Below are 10,782 nucleotides of genomic sequence, written 5' to 3'. Positions count from 1 at the left end.
TGTAACGTACCCTCGGCTCTGTCCCACCCATCAGGATCACGTGATGCCATCCCTACCACAGAAGAAAGCGCATGCGCGCGGCTAAAGGTTGTTTCTGCGCGGCTGGAGTCGGGGAGCGCCGTGCGGTGCCTAGAGCCCTCCTCGCGCCCCAACCCCGCCCACCTGCAGGAAGCCCCGAAGCAGGGGAGGGGGAGGAGGCGGAGCTAGGTGAGCTGGGGCTGGGGCTGGGGGCAGGGAGCTGCCAGACATTTTGTTAAATTTAAAAGCCCTTTTAGAATCGGGACAACCGGTTCTAAAAGGGCTTCTACATTTAACAACCGGTTCCCGGCTCCAGCTCACCACAAACAATAGGTAAGTTTATGCAGGATAGGTACATCAGTGGCTATTAGCCAAGATGGTCAGGGGCACATCCCCATGCTCTGGGTGTCTATAAACCTCTGCATCCGAAGAAGTGGGCTGTAGCCCGCGAAAGCTTATGCTCTAATAAATTTGTTAGTCTCTAAGGTGCTACAAGTACTCCTGGTTTTTTTGCAGATACAGACTACCACGGCTGCTACTCTGAAACCTATAAACCTCTGAGTGCCAAAAGTTGGGACTAAATGATGGGCTGGATCACTCAATAAATTGCCCTGTTCTGGTCATTCCCTTTGAAGGATCAGGCACAGGCCTTGTTGGAAGACAGGACACTGAGCTAGATGGACCCAGTATAGCCATTCTTATGTTTTCAGAAAAGGGTGGGTGCAATTCTCCGTGCAAGGGCAGAGCACTATTATTACAGATGCAGGAAACTGAGGCACAGCTGGGTTCTCTATATTTACCACAGGGGACTTGGCACACAGAGGAGCCAAAAATAAGACCCAAGGAACTCAGCTGGCATCTAAAAGGATCTGCACCACCTCCAGATCCAGCACATCAAAATGCAACAATAGGTGGGGGAGGAGGGAAAAAACAGGTTCCAGAAAGAGGTAAAACAGCAAGAGACCATGGTATATGGGCCCTTTACAAGCAGAAAATAGCTGAAAGTTTTAAGACTCAGTTTCTCCAGTTCATTGCGGCCACTGTGCATGGTGGAAGTGTCACAAAGTGGCCTCAGAATGGCTGGAGGGAGTATATGGAGAATGCTAGCAGATGGTTCTCATGCAGAGGGCAGAGTCAGCTTAACAAGTGAAGGAAGGGGGTGCGTGAAGTGGAGCCCCAATATGCCTGTTTCACCACAGTTGTAAATTAAACTGCTCCACTGCTGAGGTTAAGAGAGCTGCAAGAGTCTTCTGGAGCCTGTCCACGACACAATGAAAAAAATGGGCAGGGTGGAGAATCTGCCCTCTAATAATTTAGTCTAGGACAGATTAATGCCCTATATTTTAAATACTTATTTCGGATTTAGATTTGTTTACTATTATTTGTACAGGACTAGCATAATAGATCTATTTTCAGTTTGGCTGGATCAATAGTGGCAGAGTTACCTCATTTCCCATTGTCTACAAAGGCAATTCTGGGTAACCAGCAACTGAGAAATCAGGCTACTTAGGATGCTTAACTTTAGACAACCATACTTTTAAATGTTGTCATTAATATATGTAAAGTAGCAGAATGGGATAAATATGACTGAAGATAATGAAATAAACTCATAAGCTATCACATTTTAAAAATGCATTTATTATTTTAATGATCTCCTGATCTGAAAAAAATTGAAGAAACAAAATGGTCTTTCCTGAGAGAGAGAGAAAAAAAGTATCAATATAAAGCTGACAGTTAATTTTCCAGTGACCAATTTAGGTCAAGAATATTTGTCATAACACATCTACACACTGATGGTATAAAGCAGTGGTCCGGAACCTTTCAGAAGTAGTGTGCCGGGTCTTCATTCATTCACTCTAATTTAAGGTTTCGCGTGCCAGTCATACATTTTAACCTTTTTAGAAGGTCTCTTTCTATAAGTCTATAATATAGAACTAAACTATTGTTGTATGTAAAGTAAATAAGATTTCAAAATGTTTAAGAAGCTTCATTTAAAATTAAATTAAAATGCAGAGCCCCCCGGACCAGTGGCCAGGACCCGGGCAGTGTGAGTGCCACTGAAAATCAGCTCACGTGCCGCCTTCGGCACCTGTGCCATAGGTTGCCTACCCCTGGTATAAAGCCTAAACTGGCATATAAATATGAATCAAATGCATTACCTAAATTTCTGCATCAATAAAAAACATATTTCAAGACAGGCTGAGATATATGAGCAGAGTCAATGCTCCTTACACCCCTAAGAGGAAGAAAAAAAATGTTTATATTAATTTTTACAGGTACTGACATGCTGGCAGATCAGGTACCAGCTCATGCCAAGGCCCCAGGCCTCACTGAACAGTTACAATTGCATAGCTGGAAACAGGCTTGTTTACTCATGTGTTACCATCCTCAGATGCTGTTTAGACTTTATAAAATGCTTGTAGGATGCTGCATATATTAATCTAATTTATAATCTCTATAACCCAGGGTATAAATGTATATTGAGTGTTTGCATTGTAAACCTGTAACTGTATAACTCAACAAAACTGGAAAACAGCATTAAGGTAAAGTACTCCCCCTACATACAAGAATGGCCAATTGAAAGCAATTGAAATATTGCATAGCATCAGAGGACAGAGACTTAGTTGATTCTATTCCTAACTCGTGTCTCTATTCAGTCCATGATTTTTACTGTCTAGCAAAATTATGACTTTAAGCTCTCAGGCTTATCTTTTGAGTGTCTTGTGCAGGTTTCCTTTGAGGTGAGGACTGATAGGTGAGATATAGAGTGATTTTTTTGTGAAAAGTGTTCACCTACAGGTGATGTGGTGTTTTTGTCTTTATCATTTTCTTGTTTGACTTCATTCAAGAGCGTAGTGATTTTCTCATTTCACCTACATCAGTGGTTCTCAACCCAAGGCCCATGGGCTGCTTGTGGCCCAATCAGCACACAGCTGCAGCCCATGTGACATCCTCAGGGCCATACAGGTAGCATATTGATGGCATGGATGGGGCCCACATAAAACGGCTGCATATGTCACCCAATCGGTTGAAACCCACTGACCTACATATTTCTATTAGGGCATTTAGTGCAAAGGATGAGGTACACCCCATGTTGTGACAGGCATATGTAGGACCCATAGATCTTGAAAGGTGTGTTGTGGAGGATGTTGACCATTGTAGCAGTGGAGATATGTCTGCAGGGTTTGAATCTGTTGCTCTGTTAGGGTCTAGTGCTTTTGAGTTGGTGTATCCTGATTTGTGGGGAGCTTGTTTCTGATGATGAGCTTGGAGAGGTTAGGGGGTTATTTGAAGGCCAGAAGAGGCAGTTCAGGAAATATTTCTTTAATGATACCCCATATGGATTCCAGTGGCAGGTGGTAGGTGATAACTAGAGGTTTGTGATCAGAGGGGTTTTTATTTCTGTATTGAAGCAGGTTCGTTTGGGATATGTGGGTGGCAACACTGCCTATTTTCTAAAAGTGAGATACTGAAATTTTCATATTGTTGGTATGCAAAACCCTATTCAATTTTTTATAAAAATGACAGTGCAAAGTGTCTCATATTTAACATAATTTATTAACACAAGCAGCACAAACAGGTTTCTTATTTGTTTGGTTTTAGAAATTATAAAGTCAAAATGCAACCTAACTGCTGTCAATTGTTTTCGAATGGCTTTTTAATCCTTTCATGCCATGATACAGATTGACCTTGCTCATCCATTGCCAGCAATGGAAACACTAAATATGCTGGTGCAAAGGAGTTAGTTGTTGATACAAGCTCTCATCTGGGCTTTTTGGTTAACTTGTTTTCATTACCTGTTCTTTGGTACAGGCAATAGTAAAGATGGGGAAAATGCACATAAACATTTTCATAATAAAATGTACAGTTCAACTAATAAAAACAGATGTACATGTTTATATCACATAAAAGGCATGAAAAATTCTGCCAATAGAATCCTCTACCACATCAGTGCAAAAGCTATTGGCCTTCTAAGGCGACATAAATGTACTCCTTTAATATAAATATTCATCGCCTAACTTACTCTAATTAGCATTCCTGATCTGTAATGTGAGCACACTTGCAAGAAATTTTATCCTGTGCTGAATTCATGAAAGCATGTTGAATACTCACTGTACTTCTGGAAAGGCAATTACTGAAGATCTGGAATTGCTGTCCTAAGCCCATTTTTTCTTAAGATGTGGTTTTCCACCTTATTTACTAAGATCATTTAAAAAAACCCAATCAAATATTTTTATTATTTTTACTAACACCATTTTGCATATAATCATTGAAGCTAATAAAAACAACTTAAAAAAATACAAATCTTTTACTACAAATCTTCAAAATCAAAACTAGGGTTTGCACAGAACAAGTAAATATGAAAACACTTTTACATCTTAAAATCTTTACATGACTTTAGACCATTTGTTCAGCGTAGCCATATAGTATTCAGTTGTGTCTGTTTTTTTATGCTTGTGTCCATTTTTAGCACTTCTCTAATTGCCATGGTAGCATAAGTGGATGGAGGAAGAGAGAATTCCATCTTCAAGGCCTTGAATTTACCTTCTATTACATAAAGAAAAAGATTAATTGGTACATGTAGTATACCTCCTCTGGGCATTATTTAAATTGGGCTGAAGGGCTCACACAATTAAAGAAATCAAAAATTAATTTATCAACCATGGAAATGTGAAATGTCAATTCATGCTACAACTTTCACATATGTGTCAGATGTGAGATATGGAGTTTGCCCATAATGGGAAAAGTAAAGTTTCACTATTTATGTAGCAAATTTTATTTAAAAAAAAAAAAACCTTTTAGTCACACAAAAATTCGATATTTTAAGACTGCCTTCCTCTCCTCCTACAACCCTGGATTGTAAAGTAGTAAGGCCTATATGTTATAGTTGGCTGTGTACTTTATTCAAAAGTTTCCATCACACAATCCTGACATGTTAAAAGTTCTTAAAATTTTAAGCTATACTAATTCTCCTAGAAACAAATATTACACTTACTAATACCAGTTTTAACAAATAATATTTCTGATGCTGTTCTGCTAACATGTCATCAATCCTATTTTAAATATTTTCTCAGTTGTAATTTTAGCCCCAGTTAAGCAAAACACTAAAGCATGCACTTAAAACATCAGTCTCCCACTGAACTTCAATTAAACACATAAGTAGTCCCAATGAAGTTGAAGGTGAATATTCACATGCTTGAAGTCAAGCACATGGTCAAGTGCTTTGCTGAATTATGGCCTATGTCTGTCCCTCTTCAGTGAAGCACTTAAATATGCTCATTTGATTCTGTAGACAGCTAGACACAGAGTATAATGTAGTCAATATGATCTGCTGAGCAAAAGCTTGCACTTTTGAAAAATCAGGTTACTTATATAGGAGCAAAAAGAAGAACAGGAGTACTTGTGGCACCTTAGAGACTAACAAATTTATTAGAGCATAAGCTTTCGTGGACTACAGCCCACTTCTTATATAGGAGCCTAATTTTAAGCACATCCTTTTGAACATTTTAGCTTGATGTTTTGTCAAATGTAACCTTTTTATTTATTTTTACATTCAATATGTGTGATGTGTAGCAGTTACAACATCAAAGCAGTAGTTAGGTCAAACTTTATTGTTTACAGTGTATAAACACCTGCAGAAAATTTTTTACTCTTACCTGTAGCAAGAATAGGTGGTGGTTTTCCTTCCAGCTTATCCAAATCCGTATTAAATAATGGAATTCTAGGATCATCATATGCAACCACCTCCCTTTATGAAACACAGGATGAAGTTTTTTAAAATACTCAGTGTGACCGAATGCACCCCTTATTCACAACCTATACACTATTGTAATAATCTTTGTACAAAATATTATGAGGTGGTATTTGAAAACTAATAACTCACTGGTCAATAATATCATGATGAAATGTGCATAGCAACATTATATGTAAAGTTATAAACAAATTGAAATTAGGTCTGAAATATGTTTACCAGACAAGTCAGAGTGAACCAGTTTCTCAAAGACAAAATTCAGAGTAACAGCCGTGTTAGTCTGTATCCGCAAAAAGAAGAACAGGAGTACTTGTGGCACCTTAGAGACTAACAAATTTATTAGAGCATAAGCTTTTGTGGACTACAGCCCACTTGGAGCTTATGCTCTAATAAATTTGTTAGTCTCTAAGGTGCCACAAGTACTCCTGTTCTTCTTTTTTCAAAGACAAAAGACAAGCTGACACCTCAAACCAGGTGTCATCAAAGTTGATGGGCAATCACCTGTCAAGTGGCTATACTTTGGAAAGTGGGAGAGCAACAAACTGATCTGCATTTTAGCAAACAATAGCATGGAACCTCTTTCACCATGAGACTCCTTGTCTTTGTCCTCACAGCATGAATGAACTTTCCTCAAGACAATGCATTTCAAAGGGGAACTAGACTATGGCCTTGGCTACACTCGCGGATTCACAGCGCTGCAAGTACTCCACCTCTCCGATGGGAATAGCTTGCAGCGCTGCGAGCGAGCATACAGCGCTGCAGGCGCTGATTACACTGGCGCTTTACAGCGCTGCACTCGCTGCGCTCGGGGGGGTGTTTTTTCACACCCCTGAGCGCAGCAAGTGCAGCGCTGTGAATTGCCGTGTAGCCAAGGCCTAAAAAACTGATGGGCAAAAAAACAGCCCAAGGTATCTCTCCCACTTTCACCTAAGATGACAAAAGAAACAGCTTTTTGACACTGGGAGCAGATCTTGGCCTGAGAATTTGGTCAGCAATGTTACTGGGAACATGTGGTAAGGGATTTCACCTTGAACCAAGTCTAGTTTGTTACGTTTTAGTTACTAGAAAACATTATATGCTTATTTCTCTTGTAACCATTTCTGACTCTAATGCCTTATATTTGTACTCACTTAAAACTTTCTCTTTGTAGTTAAATAAATTTTGTATTCTTTAAATCAAAACGAATCCAGTGTTGTATTTAAACTAAATTGTGTGGGTAACTCCATTTAATATTGGAGTTTGATCTTGATCCCCTTAGAGGGGCAACGGACCTAAAACTGTCTAGGAGAGGGCTGAACAGTGCAGGACACCAATTGGGGGGTGGGGGGGGGAATTTGGGACTGGGAGTGTGTTGGGGTCACCCTGCGAGTGGTAACCAAGGCTGGTGGTAACTAGTGTGAGACTGGAGTGTGCGGGCAGGCTGCAGCTACACAGAGAGACTCAGACTGTGATCTGCATGCTGTTTGGCTGTTTGTAAGTGGCCCAGATTGGGAGCTACAGCAGCAAAGCATTGTGAGGCACCCCAGGTTGCAGGGCTAAGGTGACAGTCGCTCACTGGTCTAGATTGGACCCCAGAATGTCATACTCAACAATTACAAGTTTTTTATATCTAGATTAAAGAGAGATACCACATGAGAGAGGTGGATTTTCTGATAAAACACAAGTTGGTTTTTGTGAATAAAACCTACCACTGATGGACACAGACAAAAGATTTAATGCAAACACATATGCTAGTTGGTGAAGTTTCTCTCCACATCACAGGTTTTTTCTTTGTAGGTTTTGTCAAGATTTCTAATTACACAATAAACATGGTTATTAGTGGATGGAAAGAACTATGCCAACTAAAAGAAAAATAGAATTCTACAACAATCAGAAGTATCTGAACTTCTTCATGGCTGGTTTAAGTACATACTCCATTTTTCCTCTCCAGCACATCATAGGAAGTCGTGTATAATGGCTACACTGAAAAACAATCTTTTAATTGCCCCCATCCCAAACCCTGCTTATAGTTCTCATCCTCTTAGACCAGAAGCTCTTCAGAGATCATGTCTGCCTGTTTTGTATAGTACCTAGCATAAGAGGGCACTGATCCTGGTTCTGGTCTGCACATGCTACAATAATAGGGATTTAATAGATAAACCATAATTAATAATAATGTGTAAACAACTGAACCTTTCATATACTTTTTGTTCATATGCCAATCTAAGAAAGAGGTTGAGACTAACTTTTCCTCAAAATAAATTGCTCAGATTAAAAAACAAAAATCGCCCCCTCACCCCCACCCCCCACACACACACCAGGTTTTTTTGGTTGCAAATATTAATCTACATGATTTACTGTCTACAGATTATCTAGGGCAAGTCTAAAATAGTCACATTCCTGGTCAATAATTTTACTTTTCTCATATTCAGAACATTGTATTTTATTTTAATTGCTTGACTGAAGATGCAAAAAGAGTCGCTTGCTAAAATGTATCAGGACCAAATCCTGCTTGTCTACCTTCCTGTGGGCATCCTAGGCTTGAAGTACAGTGGGAAATGTCACATTTATGCAGGGGTGAAAGTAACTTAAAGGACTTAACGGTACGGCCGGAGTCCTGAGCAGGGGCGTGGCCTCAACCGGAAGAGGCGGGGCCTCTCAAGATTTAAAGACCCTGGGGCTCCGACTGTGGCTGGGAGCCCCAGGGCCTTTAAATCCCCGCCGGAGCTCCGGCAGCTGGGCTCGGGCGGGGATTTAAAGGGCCCAGAGCTCCCGCTGCTGCGGACGGAGCACCGGGCCCTTGAAATCACCGCCGCAGAAGCTGGTCCAGTCCGGCACAGCGTACTGGCTCTTACCGGTACACTGGACTGGACCGGCTTACTTTCACCTCTGCATTTATGCTGTGTGTAGGGGGATGCGCATAACCCTCAGTGGAATACAGTGGGGACCATCACTCAAAGAAGAATCCACAGTATCTCGAGTGTTAGTACACAGTGCTCCACAGCAGATCAGAGCCAGGGGACCAGTGAAGCAGTGAGGCCTATGCCTTACTGGTCTGTGCATAGTGTGTTTGGTACAAAGATCTGTATTTACTGCTCATGCCTACAAACTAGTATCGATCATGGCCTAGCTACACATGAGACCACTGCTCGCCAGCTCTCCTGTATGTATTCTGGAGACATCCTATTATTTCCAAATAAATTTCACTGTATCCAGTGTTCCCTGTAATTTTTCCCACCCATCTGCAGAATAAATTTTATGTGCACCAATATGGAGGTGATGCGTGACACACGACCTTCATATTGGTGCCCATAACAAATTACATGTTGCGAGCATGGGGCCAACGGGTTTGGAGTGTGGGAGGGGGCTCAGGTAGAGGGTTGGGGGGGGATGGGGGGAGGGCCCTGGCTGCGGGTGCAGGCTCTGGGGTGGGGCAAGGGAGGAGAGGCTCAGGGCTGAGGAAGAGAGTTGGGGTGCAGGGGTGTGAGGGCTCCGGCTGGGGGTGTGGGCTCTGAGGTGGCGTTTGGGGTGCAGGGGGGTGCTCCTGTGGGGAGAGAGAACTCCCCCCAGCTTGCTCTCCCCTCAGTAGCACCTGGGCTGTGGGGGGGAGAGGTGCCTCTCCCTGCTGCAGCAGCTCCAGGGCTGGGGCTGCAGGATAGGTGCCCCTCCCCCAGCCCTCTCCAGTCCAGGCTGGGGTGCCCTGGCCACAGCAGGTCTGGGCCACCCCAGCCACCGCAGGCCGGGCTAGCTTGGGGCTGGGGGAGGGGCACCCCTCTCCCAGCTGGTCCCGGGGCGGGTTCCCTGAGCGCCTGCGCGGTACTAAATAGGCTGCTGCACAGCTTACAGGGAATTTAGCTGTATACTATTACTTACCATCTGACATTCTGGGGGCGAATTATGATTTTTCTATATGCTCCAGATAATGAATAATCTCGAATTTTATGTCTCATGTTGCTGATATCAAGGTTGTCAGCAGCTAACATTTCCTTGTAGGCATCACCGACTACAAGAAAAGGAAATATTTAAAAAAAATTAAAGCTACTTAAAATCTTAGTTCAGATTAAGTTTTAAGTGACTGTGCAAATTAAAAAAAGACTTACTTTTATGCTTTGGATATATAACATCAAACCCAGGTAATGGCATCACTATATCATGGATAGTATAATCATCAACATCTGCTTCTTCAATATGAACAGCTGTCCCTACAATTCAAACAGATTTCTATTTAAAATACATAGGTAAATGACATTTTTCTGTCACAGGCATCTACTGTTAACTGAATTTAAAAATAAAGTTCTTGATTTAAACATATCTGACTATAGATGAATGAAGCAAATGTTGTGTTGTATCTTCATTTACTGACACAATTTACCTAAAGAAAGGTGTAACAATCTTTAAAGTTTAAAAAGAAATCATGCAAAGAGAATTTGAAGTTTATTTTACCTCCTTTAAGTACAAGGTCTCCCGATACAGCTTTAAGTCCATATTCTTCTATTCTCTTGCTCACCATGTTATTCCATATATAACTCTGATAGCTATGAATATACATCAAACGATTATTCCTTGGTATCTGTAGGTGAAAAATGTTTAACTGAATAATAGGTGTCTTTAGTTACTTTCACCACTCAGCCACACTTAATGGATAAACACTGAAACAAGTCATTTTTCCAGTCACAGAGTTAACATGCAGATGTTTGGTTTGTATGCTACACTCCTGGTCTTATTTTGAGAGGAATTTACTTGGAAAGAAAGAGAAAAAAAAAGTATGCATTATCCACTCAATACAAAAAGCTCATATTTTCATTTTGTGTAACAGTTTGCCAAGTGTTTTGTTGATGTAGAAACGAGTCCCATTTTCAATTCTAAAGCAGTACTTAATTATTTTTCATAGATGTGTAGGTCTTAAGGCACTGATAAGACCATTCAGTCTGACATCCTGCATAACACAAACCATGAAATTTCACTAAGTAATTCCTGTGTCAAGCCCAGTAATCCGAGGCTGAAATAAAACTATTTTCGGAAAAGATCCAATT

The 10,782-nt window shown here is 41.1% G+C and overlaps 1 protein-coding gene across 10 annotated transcripts in view; it reads right to left on the bottom strand.

Moving 5' to 3' along the window:
- Nucleotides 1-3,557: 3,557 nt before the first annotated feature.
- PUS7 (pseudouridine synthase 7) overlaps nucleotides 3,558-10,782 on the bottom strand; it is a 45,722-nt gene continuing 38,497 nt past the window's right edge. For all 10 annotated transcript variants that reach the window (XM_005292374.4, XM_065554039.1, XM_042848603.2 and 7 more), the window contains 5 exons: nucleotides 10,193-10,319; nucleotides 9,850-9,951; nucleotides 9,623-9,752; nucleotides 5,676-5,767; nucleotides 3,558-4,566 (listed from right to left, as the gene is read on the bottom strand). In XM_005292374.4, coding sequence (XP_005292431.1) covers nucleotides 4,430-4,566; nucleotides 5,676-5,767; nucleotides 9,623-9,752; nucleotides 9,850-9,951; nucleotides 10,193-10,319 — 588 coding nt within the window. In that variant the 3' untranslated portion in view covers nucleotides 3,558-4,429. The remainder of the gene's footprint in view (nucleotides 4,567-5,675; nucleotides 5,768-9,622; nucleotides 9,753-9,849; nucleotides 9,952-10,192; nucleotides 10,320-10,782) is intronic.

The sequence above is a fragment of the Chrysemys picta genome, chromosome 1, assembly GCF_011386835.1.
Source record: "Chrysemys picta bellii isolate R12L10 chromosome 1, ASM1138683v2, whole genome shotgun sequence".
In the NCBI taxonomy this organism is placed as follows: Eukaryota; Metazoa; Chordata; order Testudines; family Emydidae; genus Chrysemys; species Chrysemys picta.
The sequence above is the reverse complement of the archived record's forward strand: the minus strand, read 5'-3'. Positions and strand labels throughout refer to the sequence as shown.